The 24007-nt window shown below is 45.0% G+C and overlaps 2 protein-coding genes and 1 long non-coding RNA gene across 4 annotated transcripts in view; 2 read left to right on the top strand and 1 right to left on the bottom strand.

Moving 5' to 3' along the window:
* LOC143816387 (uncharacterized) overlaps positions 1-11141 on the top strand; it is a 73158-nt gene extending 62017 nt beyond the window's left edge. The window contains exon 3 of the long non-coding RNA XR_013212199.1: positions 11126-11141. This is a non-coding gene — a long non-coding RNA (uncharacterized LOC143816387). The remainder of the gene's footprint in view (positions 1-11125) is intronic.
* The window catches only part of TRPM3 (transient receptor potential cation channel subfamily M member 3), a 1089849-nt gene that overhangs the window by 787399 nt on the left and 278443 nt on the right, over positions 1-24007 (bottom strand). The gene's annotated exons all lie outside the window — the stretch shown is intronic.
* LOC143806966 (chromobox protein homolog 5-like) lies at positions 11159-15933 on the top strand. Its single transcript, XM_077292193.1, has 3 exons — positions 11159-11295; positions 14143-14293; positions 15512-15933. The coding sequence occupies exons 2-3, from the start codon at positions 14192-14194 to the stop codon at positions 15743-15745; spliced, it is 336 nt and encodes a 111-aa protein (XP_077148308.1). The 5' UTR covers positions 11159-11295; positions 14143-14191; the 3' UTR covers positions 15746-15933.

The following is a 24007-nucleotide window of genomic DNA, read 5'->3' as shown; positions in this document are numbered from 1 at the left end:
CAGCACTCTGGGAACAGCCTATTTGTTGAGAAATTTCTTTCTGGGTCTTACCCTCTTGCTTGAGGGTGTCAATGATGGCCTTCTTGACATCTGTCAGGTCGCTAGTCTTACCCATGATGGGGGTTTTGAGTAATGAACCAGGCAGGGAGTTTTTAAAAGCCTCAGGTATCTTTTGCATGTGTTTAGAGTTAATTAGTTGATTCAGAAGATTAGGGTAATAGGTCGTTTAGAGAACCTTTTCTTGATATGCTAATTTATTGAGACAGGTTTTTTGGGTTATCAGGAGTTGTAGGCCAAAATCATCAGTATTAAAACAATAAAAGACCTGACAAATTTCAGTTGGTGGATAATGAATCTATAATATATGAAAGTTTAATTGTAATCATTACATTATGGTAAATAATGAAATTTAACACTATATGCTAATTTTTTAAGAAGGACCTGTATAAATGAATTGAACAGTGGATGTACTTCCTCCATTTCATTGTTGGGCATAAATAAAGTACATGTGCCTGGGATAGGTTTATCTTACAAAGGGAGACTAAATGGATACATCATTTAAAAAACATAACTTCAGCAGGCCTTAGGCTGGGTTCACATTACGTCCAAGCAGTCTGTTAGACGGACTGCGTTACACAGCGGCATAACGCAGTGTAACGCAGTCCGTTAAGGCTGCCATTAATTTCTATTTCGGGCGTGCGCTAGCGATGTGCTGTCATTGAGTGACGGACCCTGGGACGCGGACTGCAGCGTTTCCAGGTCCGTCACCGCTAGCGCAGATAGACCATCTGCTAGCTCTATCTGTGTTAGCGCGATGGCAGGTCGGCACTTGCGTTAACGCAGCCCGTTGAACGCATGTGTTGAACGGGCTGCTGTTAACACAATGTGAACCTAGCCTTAATGAGCAGCTTATTGCTTCCTGTTTGGAGGACAGAGATTGTGTAAATTAAGTTAGGTAGATTAAGCCGAGTGAGGGCACCATGAGCAACATTTTTTAGGTTGCCAACCCCTGCAGTTAGGCAGGGCATTATAGTTGGGGATCAATAGGGTCTATTTAGGCTCCTCTAAACCCAACCAGCTAGTAGATTCATGCCCTTCAAATTAGGGAGCTAAATCTAAATCTCAATCAGCCAAGATGTTTAGTAGATTTATGCCCTACTATTTAGGACCCTGTGAAACACCGATCGGCCAGGATGTTCAGTTTAGGTTCAACCTCTGTCCCATTTCCAGTAGCCCTCCCCCACTTTCTTCTAGAGAGGGCCTGTCCTGATGAACTTGCTATTAGTTGTCACCTACACACATATCCCCCTTAGTTTTATCCAGCTTGAATTTAACACCTTTCTATTGCTTATAAATATAAGTAAATAAAGATCTGAACTTTTACTGTAACTATATAGATCTGAACTGTTTTATAATCTGTGCAGGTATTATCCTGGGAATATGGAAATTGTCAAAAATCTACAGTATTGTTTGAGAGGTCGGCTTTCAGAAGATTGTTAAACTTCGCCTCTCCCCTTTTATTCTCATTGACTGTCTATGTCATTGAATAGAACTTGAACGCCTCCACATATAATAATGAGATTGAGATCTAATAATCCATAAAATTTACTGGCAAGTACTTATCTTGCGCAAAAATAGGCTTCAATATGACATTAGTTATTGCAAGTGACTAGTAGGCCAATGCAACCCTTTTACCACAGAATGGGAAGTGTAATGTGAGGTCCAGCAATGTTTATTGCATGTCACTGAGCATCGGACGCGATCAGATGATGTCACTGTCAGGTGAAGGATAGAACATAAGAGGTGAAAGTAGTAACCATCAGGTGTGTGATACTTCATAAGCTAAATGGAGGATCCATGCTGTTAAATGTCACCACTGTGAGGATCCACTTGCGGACAAGGCAGGGACCAGGCTGCGCAATATTATCTCACCTGATGAATCAAGTGTTTGAGGAAACGCATCGGGAGTCAAGCAGGGAAATTCTCAGACCAGGATTTCGATAATGAGTAACTGCCTCCCTCTCATATCAGGATTTTTATTGGGAACAGCAGGGATAGTCATCTGACAGTTTGGTAAGACTGTTCCTATCTTTTTTCTGTGGCATAATGTTTTTATATCAGAAGGCTTGAAGTACAAGCAATCAGATATAGTTGGAATGGTAATAGTTGTGTGTTTTAATAGTTCCCCACATTGGATATTTTAAAAGAATGATTCAAAGTTATATTTCACCTACTTTATTGCTGAGTTTCATTGACTTAAAAGTATATGCATATCAAATGTCAAAATTTACCAAAATGCTGCCAGGAAGAAACAATATATCATGCATGAATCAGAGCGCTGAGCTACCAATTTATAAGTATTTTCAGATCATGGTGCGCCAAAATGATGTCAGTGGTAGATATTGGAGTGACAAAGTGCACCATTTCATTTTCACATGTTGACAAATGTCTCTTCATATCTGTCTGCAGGAATCAAATAGCTGCAGAATACGAGATCCTGCCATTTTAATTCAATCAGTATTTTTTTTTTTTAAAAGGCTTTACCTTTTGTAGCTTATTTTGTCGAAAGTTTTGGTGTCTGGACAACACAAAGAGTAAAGACATAAAACATCAAAGAGATTAATGATAAATGAAAATAAAAGCAGGTCTGGAAGTTAAAGGGAAGGTGCCATCCCAAAAAAATGTTTTCCAGCGATTGAAAAAATGTAAAGAATTAATGTTTACATTTTCTTAAAAAATATTATCATTTGTTTTTAATTTAGTAAAATATGAAAAATAATTTTAAAAGGTTTGGCATTTCCACTTTTAAACACTAGGGGGAGCAGCTAATGAAATGTGACAAAAACCTAGTGTACAGCTAGCTCACATTACAGCACTGCAGTAATTATGGGCTGAGTCTGCTGATATGGGTGTGATGTCTCCCCTCCTCCCCTTCTGGTGTTTGCTAGGGGATGAGAGGATTCAGGAACACAGTGTGCAGCCATTTTGTTGGTGACTGCAAAGTTATACTGACAAGTAGACAGTCACGGAGGATGGCAGGCAGCAAGGATTCTGGGAGATATGTGGTGGAGGGAGCAGGGTGACAGCAGCACAGAGTATTTCAGGAGAGCAGTGTGCTGGTCTATGGGGGGCACCCTGTTCAGTGCGCGGAGCAGCCAGGGATTGTACATAGAGCGCTGTCTTTTATACACAATGGATGGACCGTCTGCTCAGAAATCCAGGAAACGTTTCTGCTGATTGATGGCCTGTTCTGATCCAGACTTTGCTTGCAAAGACCCCATTCCCCTCCTCAGATCCTGTCTTCTCCATCCTGTCCTGGCGATGTGTGAAAGCGAGGTGACAGGCGCAGTCCGGGGTGATGCTGGGAAGGAAATGTAGCCATATAGTAACGATAAACATGAGACCCCTCTCTTCAGCTGCCTCACCAGCCCTCCCCTGAAGGCACCTAACTGGAGGTCATGCTGCCCCCTCTATTACCCCAGACCCGCAGCTGCTCAACCGGAACCACCCTAGATTGGGTCCCCTTTCTGCAGATAATACTTCCATACTGTTCTCACATAATACCGCCATATAGATCACACATATCGCCATATAGATCATTCATAATACCGCCATATAGAGCACACAATACCGCCGTATAGAGCACACATAATACTGTCCTATAGTTCTCACATAATACCATCATATAGATCGCAAATAACGACGCCAGAGTGTTCTCACATAATACCGCCATATAGAGCACACATAATACAGAGCACACAATACCGCAATATACTTCACACAATACTGCCATATACTTCACACATAATACCGTCATATAGATCTCACATAATACCACCAGTGTTCTCAAATATCGCCATATAGATCACACATAATACCGCCATATACATCAAACATAATACCGCCATATACATCACATAGTACCGCCATATACTTCTCACATAATGACGCCATATAGATCTCACATAATACCGCCATATAGAGCACACATAATACTGCCATATAGATCACACATAATACCGCCATATACATCAAACATAATACCGCCATATACATCACATAGTACCGCCATATACTTCTCACATAATGACGCCATATAGATCTCACATAATACCGCCATATAGAGCACACATAATACTGCCATATAGAGCACACATAATACCGCCATATAGAGCACACATAATACCGCCATATAGAGCATACCGCCATATAGATCTCACATAATACCGCCATATAGAGCACACATAATACTGCCATATAGAGCACACATAATACCGCCATATAGAGCACACAATACCACCATATAGAGCATACCGCCATATAGAGCACACATAATACCGCCATATACAGGTCCTTCTCAAAAAATTAGCATATAGTGTTAAATTTCATTATTTACCATAATGTAATGATTACAATTAAACTTTCATATATTATAGATTCATTATCCACCAACTGAAATTTGTCAGGTCTTTTATTGTTTTAATACTGATGATTTTGGCATACAACTCCTGAAAACCCAAAAAACCTGTCTCAATAAATTAGCATATCAAGAAAAGGTTCTCTAAACAACCTATTACCCTAATCTTCTGAATCAACTAATTAACTCTAAACACATGCAAAAGATACCTGAGGCTTTTAAAAACTCCCTGCCTGGTTCATTACTCAAAACCCCCATCATGGGTAAGACTAGCGACCTGACAGATGTCAAGAAGGCCATCATTGACACCCTCAAGCAAGAGGGTAAGACCCAGAAAGAAATTTCTCAACAAATAGGCTGTTCCCAGAGTGCTGTATCAAGGCACCTCAATGGTAAGTCTGTTGGAAGGAAACAATGTGGCAGAAAACGCTGTACAACGAGAAGAGGTGACCGGACCCTGAGGAAGATTGTGGACTGAGTCTGGTGTGGAAACATCCAGAGCCACCGTGCACAGGCGTGTGCAGGAAATGGGCTACAGGTGCCGCATTCCCCAGGTAAAGCCACTTTTGAACCATAAACAGCGGCAGAAGCGCCTGACCTGGGCAACAGAGAAGCAGCACTGGACTGTTGCTAAGTGGTCCCAAGTACTTTTTTCTGATGAAAGCAAATTTTGCATGTCATTCGGAAATCAAGGTGCCAGAGTCTGGAGGAAGACTAGGGAGAAGGAAATGCCAAAATGCCTGAAGTCCAGTGTCAAGTACCCACAGTCAGTGATGGTGTGGGGTGCCATGTCAGCTGCTGGTGTTGGTCCACTGTGTTTCATCAAGGGCAGGGTCAATGCAGCTAGCTATCAGGAGATTTTGGAGCACTTCATGCTTCCATCGGCTGAAATGCTTTATGGAGATGAAGATTTCATTTTTCAGCACGACCTGGCACCTGCTCACAGTGCCAAAACCACTGGTAAATGGTTTACTGACCATGGTATTACTGTGCTCAATTGGCCTGCCAACTCTCCTGACCTGAACCCCATAGAGAATCTGTGGGATATTGTGAAGAGAAAGTTGAGAGACGCAAGACCCAACACTCTGGATGAGCTTAAGGCCGCTATTGAAGCATCCTGGGCCTCCATAACATCTCAGCAGTGTCACAGGCTGATTGCCTCCATGCCACGCCGCATTGAAGCAGTCATTTCTGCCAAAGGATTCCCGACCAAGTATTGAGTGCATAACTGAACATTATTATTTGATGGTTTTTTTGTTTGTTATTAAAAAACACTTTTATTTGATTGGACGGGTGAAATATGCTAATTTATTGAGACAGGTTTTTTGGGTTTTCAGGAGTTGTATGCCAAAATCATCAGTATTAAAACAATAAAAGACCTGACAAATTTCAGTTGGTGGATAATGAATCTATAATATATGAAAGTTTAATTGTAATCATTACATTATGGTAAATAATGAAATTTAACACTATATGCTAATTTTTTGAGAAGGACCTGTAGAGCACACATAATACCGCCATATAGAGCACACATAATACAGAGCACACAATACCGCAATATACTTCACACATAATACCGCCATATACTTCACACATAATACCACATCCTGATACTAGACTTGAACAGTAACAAGGACTTGCATGATTCCACCAGTGGATGCCCAATATAAAATCTTCAAGCTGCGCCTCCCCCCAACCCTTGTAATTTAGTGCAACAACTGTCAAATAGAGATAAACTGGTCAGATGAAGTACAAATTTTCAGAGAAAAGTTCAAAACTGAGAACAGGTGAATTCGAATTTTAAGAAGAAGACAGCTCACCATAACAGAGAGTGCTGAACTCTCGGCGTTCATCCGTTCAGCACTGCCACTTACAAAGCAAGGGAAAGAGCTGCTATGAACTCAGGTGACCTTACTCTAATTTTCATAATCAGCAGAGGGAAAACCAATGGCTATGGGCTGATGTTAATATTCTGGGAATGAGACAATATTCATGAAGGTTCCCAGGCGATTAATATCAGTAGGGTTGAGCGAAACGGATCGGACAAATTCAAAAATCGCCGACTTTCGGCAAAGTCGGGTTTCATGAAACCTGACCCGATCCTAGTGTGGGATCGGTCATGAGGTCGCCGATCTGTGCGCAAAAGTCGCGTTTCATATGACGCTTTCAGCGCCATTTTTCAGCCAATGAAGGAGGACGCAGAGTGTGGGCAGCGTGATGACATAGGTCTCGGTCCCCACCATCTTAGAGAAGGGCATGACAGTGATTGGCTTGCTTTCTGCGGCGTCACAGGGGCTATAAAGGGGCGTGCACGCTGACCGCCATCTTACTTCTGCTGCTCTTAGCATAGGGAGAGATTGCTGCAGCTTCATCAGAAGAAGGGATATAGTTAGGGAGGGAAGATTAACCCCAAAACTGCTTGTGCTGTAGCGATTTCCACTGTCCAACACCACCTTTGTTTTGCAGGGACAGTGGAGGCTATATTTTTGTGCATCAGCTCTGTAGCTTATTAGGCTGCCTTATAAGGCTCCCTGATAGCTGCATTGCTGTTTGCACGCTGCTGTGCAAACCAACTGCTTTTTTAAAAGCAAAAATCCTGTTGCTCCTTTCTGCACAGTTATCGTGTTTATTTGTCCACACTTTTGTGTGCAGCAGTCCTTTTTATTGCTGCCATACTTGTCCTGAGATCATTGTAGGGATATTGAAATTGCACTACAGTCCTTGTATTTTTTCATATATCTTCCAGCCACTTTCTGCCACTTTCATTGTGTTGTTTTATACACTGGGCCTGAGTTTTGGTTCAGTCTCCCAAAAAAAAGTGAGATTCAAATTCTCACAAAGTGGATATACTTCAGTCCTATTAGTTTGTCGTATGTCAGCCAGCCACTTTCTGCCACTTAGATTGCGTTGTTATATACACTGGGCCTGAGTTTTGGCTCAGTCTCCCCCAAAAAAAGTGAGATTCAAATTCTCACAAAGTGGATATACTTCAGTCCTGTTAGTTTGTTGTATATCAGCCAGCCACTTTCTGCCACTTACATTGTGTTGTTTTCTGCACAGGGCCTGAGTTTTGGTTCAGTCTCCCCAAAAAAAGGGAGATTTAAACTCTCAACAAGTTTATATACACCTTCTACCTTGTTTTACAGTACCTTATAACGATTGTGATTTTGGTTAGATTTTACCAAAAATGAGGAAGTCTGGTGGAAGAGCCCGTGGGCAGTGGTTGCCAGCTGGTAATGATGGTGGTGGTGGTGGTGGTGCATCTGGTGGTAGTGGCAAAAGCACAATAGCACCTAAGGCTGGAGGTGTTGAGCCAGCGTCATTGTCTGGCTACACAAGGCCTCGAAGGCTCCCTTATCTGGGAGTAGGAAAACAGCTTTTAAAGCCGGAGCAGCAGGAAAAAGTTTTGGCTTTCCTTGCTGACTCAGCCTCTAGACACAAGACGTTCCCTTGCGTCCTTCACCCAAACCAAAAGTGAAGGATGCGTCAAGCGACACTACAGGTTACTCCATGGAGCTCTTTACACATACCGTGCCTGGGTTAGAAAGGGAAATTGTTAACTGCCCATTACAAGATGAATCGGACATGGAGTGCACTGATGCACAGCCACAGCTAGATTATTATGCTGTTCCATTGACTCAGATCACTACATTGCCCTCGCAGTGTACTGAGCCAGAATCTGACCCTGATAAGACTATGGTGCCCCGTTCCGAACGCTATAGCACCTTACACGGTGACACAGAGGAAGATGCACATGACATTGAAGAGGAGGTGATAGATGACCCAGTTGTTGACCCAGATTGGCAGCCATTGATGGAAGAGGGTGCCGCTGCCAGTAGGTCAGAAGCGGAGGAGGATGATCCGCAGCAGCCATCTACATCGCAACAGCTGCCATCTGGCAGGCCCGTATCAGGCCAAAAATGTTTGTCAAAAACAAAAACAGTTTTAGGACAGCGTGGCCATCCGGTGAAAGTAGCACAGCGTGCAATGCCTGAAAAGGTATTCCATAGTAGGAAGAGTGTAGCGTGGCAATTTTTTAACCAAGATCCGAATGATCAGTCAAAAGTTATCTGTAAGAAATGCTCAAAGACCTTTAGCAGAGGGAAGAATCTTCAAAATTTAAATACAACGTGCATGCTTAGACATTTAACCAGCATGCACTTGCAAGCCTGGACTAACTACCAAACGTCCCGTACTGTTGGTGCACCTGCTCAGAATGAAGGTAGTCAGCAACGCTACATTGCTTCCTTCACTGTAAGCCCACCGGTTAGGACACCACCAGCAGCAAATGTGGAGGTATCGTCGCAAGGCCAAAGCAGTCAGGGAATCACAAGGTTATTGGTAGGAAACACTGTATGTAGGCCAACATCAAGAATACCATCACCAACCCTCTCTCAATCCGCCATGTCCACCACCACCACCACCGCTAGTTCCACTATATGCAGCTCTCCAGTCCAGCTCACCCTACAAGAGACTCTCGTTAGGAAAAGAAAGTACTCATCCTCTCATCTGCATACACAGGGTTTGAACGCCCACATTGCTATACTAATCTCATTAGAGATGATGCCCTACCGGTTTGTTGAAAACGAAGCTTTCAAAGACCTAATGGCCTACGCAGTACCACACTATGACCTACCCAGTCAGCACTTCTTTGCGAGAAAAGCCATCCCAGCCCTCCACCAGCATGTCAAAGACCGCATTGTCCATGCACTGAGGCAATCAGTCAGTGGAAAGGTGCACCTCACAACAGATGCATGGACCAGTAGGCATGGCCAGAGATGTTACGTGTCCATCACGGCGCACTGGGTTAATGTGGTGGATGCAGGGTCCACAGGGGACAGCCATAGTGGGACAGTTCTGCCTAGCCCACGGTCTAGGAAACAGTTGGCTGTAGGCGTTTGCCACCCCTCCTCCTCCTCCTCCTCCTCCAGAAGCGAAAGCTCGTCCACAGAGCGCAGTCGCAGGACCACTCCATCCGCAGCTGCCAGTGTTGCACACGAGGTGTCCCATTATTGAACAGCTAGTAGTAAGCGTCAGCAGGCTGTGTTACAAATGAAGTGTTTGGGTGACAACAGACACACCGCGGAAGTACTGGCTGAATACTTGCAGCAACAAACTCAGTCATGGCTGGGCAGTGTACATCTTGAGGCAGGCAAGGTAGTCTATCAGGACTCTGAACATTTTTTGCCTTTTGTGCATTACTGCCCTTTTCCAAGATGGCGTCTTTGGTCTCATGTGCACTGTGTCTTACAGCTATAAAACTCCACCCCAGCCTTCAGTCTGTGCTAGAGTATTCTGCCTTGCATCCAGCTCCTGACCTCTGATTACTCCCTGGCTATACACCTGCTCCTGTGAACCTGTGTGGTGATCCTGCTACTCTGCTCTGAGTTCCTGCTGCATACACAAGTTTCCAGTAATCCTCCTTCATCTGCTGTTCGTGTTTACTTCCATCTGCATTTGCTGGACATGTAAGCTGTTTCTGCTTTGCAATAACCTGAGACTATTAACCAGGCCTCCCTGGTTGAGCTAAGATATGATTTGAACTGCCTAATAAGCATATCTATCTGTGCCTGGACTAGGACAAGGATTTATTCGTGTCAAGTATCCTCAAGAGTAACTGTGCTTCATAGACTTTCTGCTTGATTGCAATTTCCTCTGAAGTTTCCTATAGACTGCTAAGCTGCGTTTATTATTTGCACCAAGTGTTGTGGACTTGAGTTTCTCTCTGCACCTGTGTGAATCACCGTGTGATAATATAGACTCTACCACTTATAAAACCGTGTCCTGTAGTTGTCTTGTTCCACGCAAAGAGTATCCTGAGTTATTCCCTATAATTATTACACGATACTCTAGCCTAAAAAAAAAAGGAGACTGCTGGAACAATGACTGCAGAAAGCAAATTAGAGCAGGTGTTTCCATAATTAGATCACTGCAGAAAGATGTGGAAGGTCTGCAAAAGAAGTTTGGAAGCTTTGAACACAATCAACAAGTGTTTGGACAAACTTTGCAGGACTTGAGCAACCGCTTGGCAGCCCAGGAAAACAAACTTGCTGGCATAGAGTCCCAGTATGGACGGGCTTTTCAGGACATAAGCATGCAAATAGCTGCACAAGTGACTTTACCCTCTGGGCAACCGCCACCAGCTGGCCCACCTAAGTTGCCCCCATTCAGATTTAATGGTGATCACGACAAATTTTGTGGCTTTGTGAATCAATGTATGCTATATTTTGATGTGCATGCTGAGCGTTTTCCTACTGATAGATCCAAAGTATTGTGTGTAATAATGCTACTGACCTCACGAGCGCTCGCCTGGGCGAATCCGATGATTGAGTCTCGTGACCCACGGTTAAATGACTTGGATGATTTCTTGGCCGCTATTGCATTAATGTTTGATGACCCTAATTGCCGTGCAACCGCTAAATCTGATTTGTTGTCTTTACGCCAGGCTAAACGTTCTGTTATTGAGTATGCCACTGAATTCAGGAGATTGGCAGTAGATACCAATTGGGACAGTTATGCACAATTGCTTATTTTTAAAAGGGGTCTGTCTAGTATTGTAAAAGATGAACTAGCTTGCTCAGAGTCACCACAAGAACTAGAGATATTTATACAGCATTGTGTGCGCATAGACATTCGCCTTACTGAGCGTAGGCAGGAGAAATTTGCTGCATATAACCGTGTTTCTAACTTTTCCCTTCCTTCCTGCAGGTAAAACCTCTCGGGAGGTGGAGGAGGTGCCCATGCAAATTGATTCCATTCAGAGGCGCGAGATCAATGAGCGCTGGGAGCATCGCCTTCGTGAAAGTCTATGTTTCTACTGCGGCCAGTCTGACCACTTCTTGATCAATTGTCCTAAGTGTCCTAGATGGCCTAACAAGGTGCTAGCAGCAATAGGGGAGTATGACAACTGTGATGATGAATCTGACATCTCTGAATGTAGCCTGCCTTTAAATGCTGTATTCCATTCACTTTCTATGACTTCACCCCCCAAGGAGCTGAAGGAAAAGAACTCTCACTGTTCTCTCCCTATTAAGATCCTGTGTTCAGGACAGTGGATTTCCAGTTCAGCTATGATTGACTCTGGTGCAGGTGGCAATTTCATGGATATCACATTTGCCAAGGAACATGGTATTAAAATTCAGCAAAGAGCCTCTCCAATTACCATGGAAACAGTGGATGGGTCACCTTTAATCTCTGGGCCTGTGGATCAGGAGACTGTACCCCTTCAAATTTTGTTGGAGCCTAATCATCAGGAACAACTTTCTTTCTTCCTAATTTCTTCTCCTCATTTTCCTGTGATTTTAGGCATTCCTTGGTTGCGTTCTCAGGACCCAATTATCAACTGGGAGACCAAGGAGATTATCTTCCCAACAAGGAGCAACTCAGCCTTAACAGAAGCTGTCCCTGAGTCCACGGCTACGGATCCACATGTACAGGCATTTTCTTTACCTCCAGCTTATAAAGAGTTCTCTGACATCTGTGACAAGAAGAATGCAGATCAGCTTCCTCCACACAGGCATTATGACTGTCCCATTGAGCTGCTTCCCGGGGCAGCCATTAATTTTGGTAACGTATACCCTTTGGCTGCACCTGAGCTTCAAGCCTTAAAAGAGTATATTGATGAAAATCTGGCCAAAGGCTTCATACGTCCTTCTTCCTCACCAGCAGGGGCACCTATCTTTTTTTGTAAAATAGAAGGATGGGACCCTGAGACCCTGTGTTGACTATCGATAACTCAATAAGGTAACCGTACGAAACCGTTACCCTTTGCCTCTGATTCCCGAATTACTGGAAAGAGTCCACCATGCTAAGGTGTTCTCTAAACTGGATCATCGTGGGGCTTATAATTTGGTGCGTATTCGTCCAGGGGATGAGTGGAAGACAGCATTCAGATGCCGGTATGGACACTTTGAATCTCTTGTGATGCCCTTAGGGCTTTGTAACGCCCCTGCAACATTTCAACACCTTGCTAATGACATTTTCAGAGATTTGTTGGACCAGTTTGTAGTGATCTATTTGGACGATATACTAATCTTTTCTGACTCTCTACAGGAACATGAAGAACATGTCAAAACTGGTTTAAGACGTCTGAAAGAACCATCTGTATATTAAGCCGGAGAAATGCGAGTTCCATCGTTCTGAGATACAGTTCTTAGGTTATATCATCTCTCCCCAGGGGCTGAACATGGAATCTGGTAAGATTCAGGCTATCCTTGACTGGCCGGTACCCAAGAACGTTAAGGAGGTCCAATGTTTTATTGGTTTTGCAAATTTCTACAGACGCTTCATTCGAAATTTTTCTGATATTGTCCGTCCCATTACTTCCTTGACAAAGAAGGAAAAGCCCTTTAAGTGGTCACCACAGGCTCAAGAAGCTTTTGATCGGCTTAAGATCTGTTTCACATCAGCACCGCTGTTGATACACCCAGATCCAACACTTTCTTTCATTGTGGAGGTGGACGCTTCTGATAATGCTTTGGGGGCTATTCTCTCCCAAAGAACTGGAGAGAAGGGTCTGCTACATCCTTGTGCTTTCTTTTCCCATAGACTAACCTCAGCAGAGAAGAATTACGACGTGGGAGACAAGGAATTGCTGGCTATTATTGCGGCTTTCAAAGAATGGAGGCATCATCTGCAAGGAGCTGCACAACAGATCATAGTGCTAACTGACCATCGCAATCTAGAGTTCCTTACATGCTCTAGATGTCTTTCTCCTCATCAGGCTCATTGGAACTTATTTTTAAATCAATTTTACTTTGTTATCTCATACCATCCAGGTTCTCGTAATGGGAAGGCTGATGCTTTATCCCGAATCCATGCTGCGGATTCCGTACCTGGAGCCCCGTCCAAGACCATTCTATCTGATGCCAATTTCATCGGAGTTAATCACGATCAGGACTTGTGGAAAGAGTGCAGGGAGGCCTATGAAGGTGATGTATTTCTGGCCAACCCACCTGTGGATATTAATCTTGTCTTTAAGGGTGGCATGTGGTCCAGAGATCGACGTATCTACGTCCCGGAGATCGTCCGTCTGCAGATCCTCAAGTTGGTACATGACTCCAAGTTGGCTGGTCACAGGGGGTACAGAAGACACAAGAGTTCCTGAGCTGATTCTTCTGGTGGCCAACTTGCCTGAAGGATACCAAGGACTATGTTCTCTCTTGCGAGGTATGTGCCCATTACAAGACTCCTCATGTGGCACCTACGAGTCTTCTACAACCATTACCTGTTCCGTCCCGCCCTTGGGGGTCTATATCAATGGACTTTATTGTGGAGCTGCCTACATCGGAGGGCACAAATACAATCATGGTGGTAGATGATCGCCTGACTAAAGCTGCTCATTTTGTTCCGTGCACCGGCCTCCCCTCAGCTAAAGATACAGTGAACTTGGTTATACAGAATGTCTTTCGGTTGCACGGGGTTCCGGATGAGATCATCTCTGACCGTGGAGTACAGTTCACTTCAAGATTCTGGAAGGGGTTTTGCTCTGCACTCAATATTAATGTCTGTCTCTCTTCTGCTTACCATCCCCAGACAAATGGTCAGACTGAGCGTACCAACCAGACGCTGGAACAATATCTAAGATGTTATGTCAGCCATCTCCAGGATGATTGGTTGGAGTTGTTGCCGTTAACCGAATTTTCATATAATAATTCTCAGAGCGCCTCCACTAAATTTACACCTTTCTTTGCCAATCTGGGTTATCATCCGTGTATTTTACCTAGGTCTCCAATTAATTCTCCGGTTCCGGCAGTGGAGGAAAGGCTGACTGCGATGAGACAGAATCTGAAGGTTCTGAAGGAATCCCTGACCACAGCTCAAGAACGTTATAAGAGGTCGGCTGATAGATTCCGTAAACCTGCACCCATGTTCAAGGTAGGAGATTCCTTGTGGTTAGCAACTAAGAATCTGAAGTTAAACTTTCCTTCACAAAAACTTGGACAGAAATTCTTTACTAAAGCCTGTATCTCCTAATACCTTCCAGGGACGTGTTGTCTAAATAGGCCTCAATACAAATGCACAAGCAGGGTGCAGTGGACCCAAACAAAATAGCAAATGCACAGGTGCAATACCTAATGAAACAGCCAGCCTTCAATCAGGGTTTGGCCGTGTGGTACACCAATGCACTGAGATACATTCTCTGTATGTGGCATGTTCACACAAGGAATGCAAAGCATCTGGCTCCAGCCTATTAATGACGCCCTATGGCGGGTTGCCCAGTGCTAAAGTTTTGCACGTATATTTTTTGCAGGGTGCAGTTGGGCCCAAATGGTTCTGTACACTGTGGCCTCTGTTCACACAGGATGCATTTTAGCACTGGGCAGCCAGCCATAGGGCGTCCTTAATGGGCTGGAGCCAGATGCTTTGCATTCCTTGTGTGAACATGCCACATACAGAGTATGTATCTCAGTGCATTGGTGTACCACACGGCCAAACCCTGATTGAAAGCTGGCTGTTTCATTAGGTATTGCACCTGTTCATTTGCTATTTTGTTTGGGTCCACTGCACCCTGCTTGTGCATTTGTATTGAGGCCTATTTAGACAGGTAAGCATCTCTGCCTGTTTTTAGTGTATTTTCTTGAATTTTTCCTTTTTTGGTGTTTTTCATGTTAGAGTAGGACTGGCAAAACGTAAGGACCCTAGGCGCGGGTTGCCGGCTTGCATATTATGGCCAGAATATCAAGTAATACCTTACATATATTTATATGTTTTGTTTTGCACGTATATTTTTTGCAGGGTGCAGTTGGGCCCAAATGGTTCTGTACACTGTGGCCTCTGTTCACACAGGATGCATTTTAGCACCGGGCAGCCCGCCATAGGGCGTCATTAATAGGCTGGAGCCAGATGCTTTGCATTCCTTGTGTGAACATGCCACATACAGAGAATGTATCTCAGTGCATTGGTGTACCACATGGCCAAACCCTGATTGAAGGCTGGCTGTTTCATTAGGTATTGCACCTGTGCATTTGCTATTTTGTTTGGGTCCACTGCACCCTGCTTGTGCATTTGTATTGAGGCCTATTTAGACAGGTAAGCATCTCTGCCTGTTTTTGGTGTATTTTCTTGAATTTTTCCTTTTTTGGTGGTTTTCAGGGACGTGTTGTGCCACCTCCGCAGCCTGTGGTGATGGATGGGCAAGAACAATTCATGATGGAGGAAATTATTGATTCCAGGATTCGCAGGAATCGGCTCCAATATCTGATAAGATGGCAGGGATATCCCCCTGAGGAAGACTCTTGGGAACCTGTGGAAAACATCAATGCCCAACAGAAGTTTTCTCGTTTTCATCAGAGATTCCCTGAGAAACCAGGTCCAGGATCGTCCTGAGGCCACTTCTAAGGAGGGAGTAATGTCAGGACTCTGAACATTTTTTGCCCTTTGTGCATTACTGCCCTTTTCCAAGATGGCGTCTTTGGTCTCATGTGCACTGTGTCTTCCTGCTATATAACTCCACCCCAGCCTTCAGTCTGTGCTAGAGTATTCTGCTTTGCATCCAGCTCCTGACCTCTGATTATTCCCTGGCTATACACCTGCTCCTGTGAACCTGTGTGGTGATCCTGCTACTCTGCTCTGAGTTCCTGCTGCATACACAAGTTTCCAGTAATCCTCCTTCATCTGCTGTTCGTGTTTACTTCCATCTGCATTTGCTGGACATGTAAGCTGTTTCTGCTTTGCAATAACCTGAGACTATTAACCAGGCCTCCCTGGTTGAGCTAAGATATGATTTGAACTGCCTAATAAGCATATCTATCTGTGCCTGGACTAAGACAAGGATTTATTCGTGTCAAGTATCCTCAAGAATAACTGTGCTTCATAGACTTTCTGCTTGATTGCATTTTCCTCTGAAGTTTCCTATAGACTGCTAAGCTGCGTTTATTATTTGCACCAAGTGTTGTGGACTTGAGTTTCTCTCTGCACCTGTGTGAATCACCGTGTGATAATATAGACTCTATCACTTATAAAAATGTGTCCTGTAGTTGTCTTGTTCCACGCAAAGAGTCTCTTGAGTTATCCCCTATAATTATTACATAGTCAGTGATGATGGAAGGAATTTTATGGCTGCCATAGCCCTTTCCGAACTGAAACACGTACCTTGCCTGGCTCACACCTTGAACCTGGTGGTGCAATGCTTCCTCAAAAATTATCCGGAGTTACCAGCCCTGCTCCTGAAGGTGCGAAAACTTTGCTCGCACATCCGCCAGTCGCCCATACACTCCAGCCGTATGCTGAACCATCAGCGATCGCTGAATCTTCCCCAGCACCGCCTAATAATTGACGTTGCAACAAGGTGGAACTCCACACTGTACATGGTTCAGAGGCTGTGCGAACAGAGGCGTGCTGTAATTAATTTGTGGGAGGATACACATACACGGGCAGGCACTTGGATGGCAGACATGGAGTTGTCTGGTGCACAGTGGTTGAAGCTACAAAACCTCTGTCAAGTCCTTCAGTGTTTTGAGGAATGCACACAGCAGGTAAGTGCAGACGATGCCATCATAAGCATGAGCATCCCACTAATGCATCTGCTGATGCAAAGTTTGATGCACATTAAGGAGCAGGCGTCTGCAGCCGTGGAGGAGGGAAGCCTTGATGACAGTCAGCCATTGTCTGCTCAGGGAACTCTCCTGGACGAGGTGGCGGACGAAAAGGAGGAGGAGGAGGCTGATGGGGATGAATATTTATGGGAGGAGGATGCTTCTCAGGGGCAATAGAAACTGGTGGTGTTGCAAGGTCAGGTACAGGGTTTTTGTGGGACACAAGTGATGTTGATTTGCAAGAAAGTGCTCTTCAACCAAGCACAAGCAGTGAATTGACACCTGGAACATTGGCCCACATGGCTGAGTATGCCTTGTGTATCCTAAAAAGGGACCCCCGCATTATCAAAATGATGACCGATGACGATTACTGGTTGGCCTGCCTCCTGGATCCACGATATAAAGGAAAATGACAAAATATCATGCCACATGAGAACCTTGAGCAAATATTGGCTACCAAATAAGCAACTCTTGTAGACCATTTGGTTCAGGCATTCCCAGCACACAGCGGCGGTGATGGTTCTCACACGAGCCGTAGGGGGCAACATGGCAGAGGTGTTAGAGGTGCACAAATCCGAAGTGGTGTTGGACAGAGGGGTTTTATGACCAGGTTGTGGAGTGATTTCGCAATGACAGCTGACACGACAGGTACTGCTGCATCGATTTAAAGTGACAGGAGACAGCATTTGTCCAGTATGGTTACGGACTATTTTTCAGCCCTTATTGATGTTCTCCCTCACACGTCATTCCCCTTTGATTACTGGGCATCTAAAATAGACACCTGGCCTGAATTGGCAGAATATGCATTACAGGAGCTCGCTTCCCCTGCTGCTAGTGTGCTATCAGAAAGAGTCTTCAGTGCTGCTGGTTCAATACTGACCAAAAAAAGGACACGTCTGGCTACCCAAAATGTTGATGATCTAACCTTCATTAAAATGAACCAATCATGGATTTCAAATTATTTTGCCCCACCTTCCCCTGCTGACACGTAGCTTGCCTGAAAAAATGTCTTGCTTTTGGCCTCCTCTTACTGACTTCTCCAATTCCTCTATTTGCAGCTGCTCAGCTGCTGAATGTCCACCATAGGCCATTTTTATACCTCCCTAAATGGGCTGACTCCCCCCACAGGGCCATATTCACCACCTGGCTCAAGCACCCGTGTGAGTGCCGTTTGCCTGGACAGGTGGGTGGGCCCACTCTTGGGCGACGGCACTGGCACAGGGTCCCTCATGAAGTGTCTCTGATGATGGTGGTGCACAACCAACGTCAGACACACCGTCGTAATATGAGGGGCCCTGTGCCAGTACCGCCGCCCACGAGAGAGTGTTCCCCCCAGCTAGAACAGTGCTCTACCACTTGCAATACTTACCTCTCCCTGCTCCACCACTGTGTAGTCTGTGCTGTTAAATCCTTCAATGGCACTGCCAATACAAATTTGTTGAAATGATAGATGTTAAAATATACAGGGGCCCTGGCCTCCATTTAGACCAGTTAATACTTTGCGCCTACTACCACTGTCTGCTACTCAGCAGAGGAGCCCACCCCTGTACCTAGCTATGCCACCTGTTTATTTCTGAACAATTTTTTGGCAGACATTTAGCCCACTTTATTATTTGGGCCTACTAACTGTGTCTGCCACTCATTACAGTTTTCCTCCACTGAACAAAGCAATGCTGCCTGTTTAGTCCTGTTACCACATTTGAACTGCATTTAGCCTACTTTATTATTTGGGCCTACTAACTGTGTCTGCCACTCATTACAGTTTTTCTCCACTGAACAAAGCAATGCTGCCTGTTTAGTCCTGTTACCAATTTTGAACTGCATTTAGCCTACTTTATTATTTGGGCCTATATCTGTGTTTCCTCCTCATCCTGTCCATTGCCCAGCCACTGCTAGATGAGTCGGCTGGTACATTGACCCAGACCACTACATTCCCCTTGCACTCTACACAGCCAGAATCTGACCCTGCTGAAAGTCAGGTTCCCCTTCCCGCATACTATACCACCTTACACGGGGACAAAGAGGAAGGTGCAGATGAAAGTGCAGGTTCCTTCATCAGGAGGGGGGGCATACTCGTTGGCGACGTCACTGGCACAGGGCCCCTCATAGTACGCAAAAGTGTCTCTGCCAGTGGGAGGCGCCACCCGCCGTCAAACACACCGCCGTACTAGGAGGGGCCCTGTGCCAGTGCCAACGAGTGGGCCCCCCTGCTTGCTCAGGATCACAGCACTTGCAAAGTTGAAATACTTACCTCTTTCTGCTCCACCGCCGTGACGTATTCCGTGTTTCCTGGGCCCACGAAAATCTTGAGCCAGCCCTACCCCCCCACAACTTTAGCCAAATGACCCCTAGTTTTCAATGCCTAACTATTATTATAAAGTAAATTAAGATTGACAAGCTTAAGTAATAAGAATTGATGTTTTTGGCATTAAAATGGGCACTGTAGGTGTTTTCCTGTCCTCCACTCACTGCCGACTGATTCCCCATTGACTTGCATTGGGATTCGTGTTTCAGTCGGCCCCCGACTTTTCGCAATAATCAACCGATTTCACCCGACCCGACTTTTGACAAAGTCTCTTTTCGCGAAACCCAACTCAATCCGAAAAAAGTAAAAGTTGCTCAACTCTAAATATCAGCTCACTGAAAGGATTGACGGAACGCTCCGAGTTAATATAGATGTCATAATTGGTGCGTTCGCAGCCCGGGGTCCACCGTGCAGGAGAGAACCTGCTGCTAGAAGATGACAACACTATATGGCAGTATAAGTGAACTCAGTTACTTCACTGAGTCGCACTGAAAAGAACACGCTGTGCCCTGTTAGCGTCACAGAGGAACACAGCTAACTGCTGAGCTGATGGCAGTCAGTGGTCACGCACATAGAGAAGCACACAAACACTCCTCTCCGGTGGAACCAGAATTCTAGTGGCTATTAGCCAGCCCTGAATACTTACATACAAACTCCTCACTGGAGGTGTCGGTATTCTAGGGGCTTATTTCAGCCAAACCCTATCCACATACAGGCACAACCACAAATAGCAAGCTCATAACATGAAGTGATACTAGCGCATGGCCGTGTGGCCATGCAAACCTGTTATAGCTGCAGCAGCTTCAGGACCTTCCTAGAGAACCAATGGAAGCTGCTCCAATACCAGAGCAACTTCAGGACCTTCCTAGAGGACCAATGGAAGCTGCAGCAGTACCTGAGCATGTGACCCCTGACTTCCAATGAGAGGTCTTACCTTGGGCATGCTCAGAAGGGAAAAAGCAGGACTTAGTCCCAGAGATGTCTGCTCGCTGCTGACAAGTACTGGCTACAATGGCTGAGCCTGGGAAAGCAGCAGAAACCATCCGCACAGTATCAGGCTGAGCCAGACACTGGGACCGAAGTCTCCGCTGAGCAGGCTCCACTACGGCTGGAGAAGAATGGGAGACTGCAATGGAGGTAGTTCGAGATTCCCCCTGTGCAGAGGCAGGAACTCGACCCCTAACACTCACAGCTGTATACTTTCCTGGTTATTAAAATGGGGGACCGCCCCAAAAAATGATGTAGGGTCCCCGTATCTTTAATAACTAGCACAGGCTAGGCATATAGCTGCTGGCTGATATTAATAGCCTAGGAAGGGGCCATGGATATTGGCCCCTCCCAGACTAAAATCATTATCTTTCAGCTGCCCCATAAATAGTACATCCATAATATGTGCCAAATCTCGCACTTACCCCTCGATCTTCTCTCTTGCCCTTGTGTGGTGGCAAGTGGTGTGATAGTTGGGGGTTGATGTCACCTTTGTATTGTCAGGTGACATCAAGCCCAGAGGTTAGTAATGGAGAGGCATCTATAACACACACAAAGAATAAAGTTCTTTAATTGAAAGAATGACACAGACTTCTTTTAAGAATTTAAATTAAACCATACTCACGACATTGTCAAGTCCAGAGAAGCAAATGTCTCCTGTATCAACATTAAAATAATAAAAAACAATATTCCTCACCTGTCCGCAGAGAAGATAATAATTAGTGATGAGCGAGCACTAAAATGCTTGGGTGCTCATTGTTCGGGTCGAGCAAATTGGAATACTTGGGTACTCGACCCGAGCAACAAGCCCAATGTAAGTCTATGGGAAACCCGAGTATTTTACCGCGATCCCCCGGGGGTCCTTTAAAGGTCTAAAAACATCGGAAAATGATGGAAACACTGCTCAAATTACATGGGAACATCATGGGGATAGCCCCTGGAAGTATTTCAGACTCCAAGTTCACAGCTGTAAGCAATGTTGTCAGAGTTTCACGCCATTTTTACAGGTGCATCAAAAAACATACAAAAGCAAAACCATAATGGATTTTGCTGGGAAATATGTTAAGATACATCCTTTCCAGGGTAATGACTTGTATATAAGGCAAAATAATTAACCCCAGACCAAAATGTTCCTCCACCACATGGGCTATGTTCACACGCAGCGTTTTTGATGCGTTTTTCAACTTTAACTTTGCTTTCAACCAATACAAATGCATTCACTGGGAAATGTCATTGTAACATTTAACAACCCTAGCTGGCCAAGTGGTGTGTGATGCATGAGGAGACACATCTTGTTTCATTTATGAAGGAGGGACTCAAAGTCACAAAGCCTATTTTTAGAGGGGCATAAGGCGGCATTAATATTCTTAAAGGGTCATTATTAAACAGTGGGTCTCCTATGCTGTTATTGCTTATGCAGTCAGTGGCTTGGATGCCAACAATTACAACGCACCCCAATACACCTTTCATGAGAGGTACAGGAGGGCTTCTAGAAAAAATGTTGCATTGAATGCAAGGCCTGCCCTGCTATCAAGTCATATGCACCCCAATAAGCCTTTGAACCCGGGTACTGGATGGCCACAGGAAAACCCACTTCACATTCTTCAGTTGGTCCTGCCATACTGTTTTCTTATGTATTAACTGCAAGGCCTGCCCTGCTACCAAGTCATATGCACCCCAATAAGCCTTTGAACCCAGGTACTGGATGGCCACAGGAAAACCCACTTCACATTCTTCAGTTGGTCCTGCCATACTGTTTCCTTATGCAAGGGCCGCTTTGATCCAAATTTGCATGCACCCCAATCCCCCTTGGAAGAAACATGGAGGAGGGCCTCTTAAAAAAACTGTCCCATTACAAAAGAGCCGGTCTCCTAAACTTGTAATGCCCATACACTAAGTGTATGGGCTGACAAACACTTCCCCATGGGGGAAAACATTTTTAAAAAATATTTAATGGGGATCACAGACACCTTTACGAAAAAATTGACTGTCTGTAGCAGCATGGATCACGTGAACCCTGGTGATCTAGGGGTGGAAAATGATGAGAGGTTGTGGAAGGTCTCGTTAAAAACTAGGCCCAATTCAAAGGAGCGGGTCTCCTAGACTTGTAATGCCCATACACCAAGTGTATGGGCTGACAAACATTTCCCCATGGGGGTAAATTTAAAAAAAATATATGGGGATCACAGACACCCTTGCCCAAAAATTGACTGTCTGTAGTAGCACAGAACACGTGAACCCTGGTGATCTAAGGGTGGAAAATGATGAGAGGTAGAGGAAAGCCTCAATAAAAACTATTCCCAATTTAAAGGAGCGGGTCTCCTAGACTTGTAATGCCCATACACTAAGTGTATGAGCTGACAAACATTTCCCCATGGGGGTACATTTTTAAAAAATATTTAATGGGGATCATAGACACCCTTGCCAAAAAATTGACTATGCGTAGCAGCACGGAACACGTGAACCCTGGTGATGTAGTCGTGGAAAATGAGGAGAGGTGGAGGAAGGCCTCATTAAAAACTATTCACAATTTAAAGGAGCGGGTCTCCTAGACTTTTAATGACCATACACTAGTGTATGGGCTGACAAACATTTCCCCATAGGGGTTACCGTTTTTAAAAATTATCTATGGGTATCATAGACACCCTTGCCCAAAAATTGAATGGGTGTAGCAGCATACAACATGTTCACCATGGTGATCTAGCGGTGGAGAATGAGGAAACATTGATGAAGGCCTCAATAACAACTAGGTATAATACACACTAGTGCGTGGTTTGTGTAGGAAGTAAAAGATGAGCTGACGAGCAAGATCCCGGGCCCGCGGCCAAGATCATGTGCAGAAGCAGGCCCCACAAACATGACCTCAACAGGTACAGCAGCCCCAAGGACCCCAGCCAGCAGTCAGATCTCAGCAACCAGCACCTGAGCCTTTGCTTGTCGCGTAGGTGTGACTTCCATGACGTCAGGGTGAGCACCTGGCAGACTATCGAACACTTCAAAAAATCGAAAGCTGGCGCCTCTGGAACCAAGACTGCTCTTGTGACCAACCACATCAAGCTGGTGTCCCGACCACAGCGGGCCCTGTACCAGTATCACATTGACTTCAACCCCACCATGGAGTCCAAGCATCTGGGGTATGGCCTCCTGTCCCAGCATGAAGAAGCCATCGGAAAGGCATGGGCAACCATGTTGTTTTTACCAAAAAGACTGAATAAGGTCACCAAGGTGTTCAGCCAAACTCGAAATGGAGAGAACGTGCGGATAACAATCACCCTGACCAACGAGCTTCAACCGACCACACCCACCTGCTTCCATTTCTATAACATCATTTCCCAAAGACTCCTGAAGATAATAGATATGAAGCAGATAGGACACAACTATTACAACCCGAGCGACACCACCGAAGTCAGAGCCCACTGACTCGCCATCTGCCCGGGGTTTTCCACCTCCATCCTCCAGTACGAGTCAAGCGTCATGTTGAGCATTGATGTCAGCCATAAAGTCCTCAGGAATGAGACTGTGCATGACATCATGAGCAGCCTCTACTCCTCGTGTGGCCCTCAGAGGTTCCAAGATGCCTGCTGCAAGGAGCTGATTGGACAGATCGTCCTCACCAAGTCCAACACTAAAACCTACCGTATAGACGAGATCGCCTGGAACATGACTACAGCGTCCACCTTCAAGAAGGCAGACGAAAGCGAGATCAGCTTTGTGGACTACTATAAGAACCAATACAATGAACAAGTGAAAGACACGATCTAG

This window comes from Ranitomeya variabilis, chromosome 1 (assembly GCF_051348905.1).
Source record: "Ranitomeya variabilis isolate aRanVar5 chromosome 1, aRanVar5.hap1, whole genome shotgun sequence".
NCBI lineage: Eukaryota > Metazoa > Chordata > Amphibia > Anura > Dendrobatidae > Ranitomeya > Ranitomeya variabilis.
This window is presented reverse-complemented; position numbering and strand designations above follow the sequence as displayed.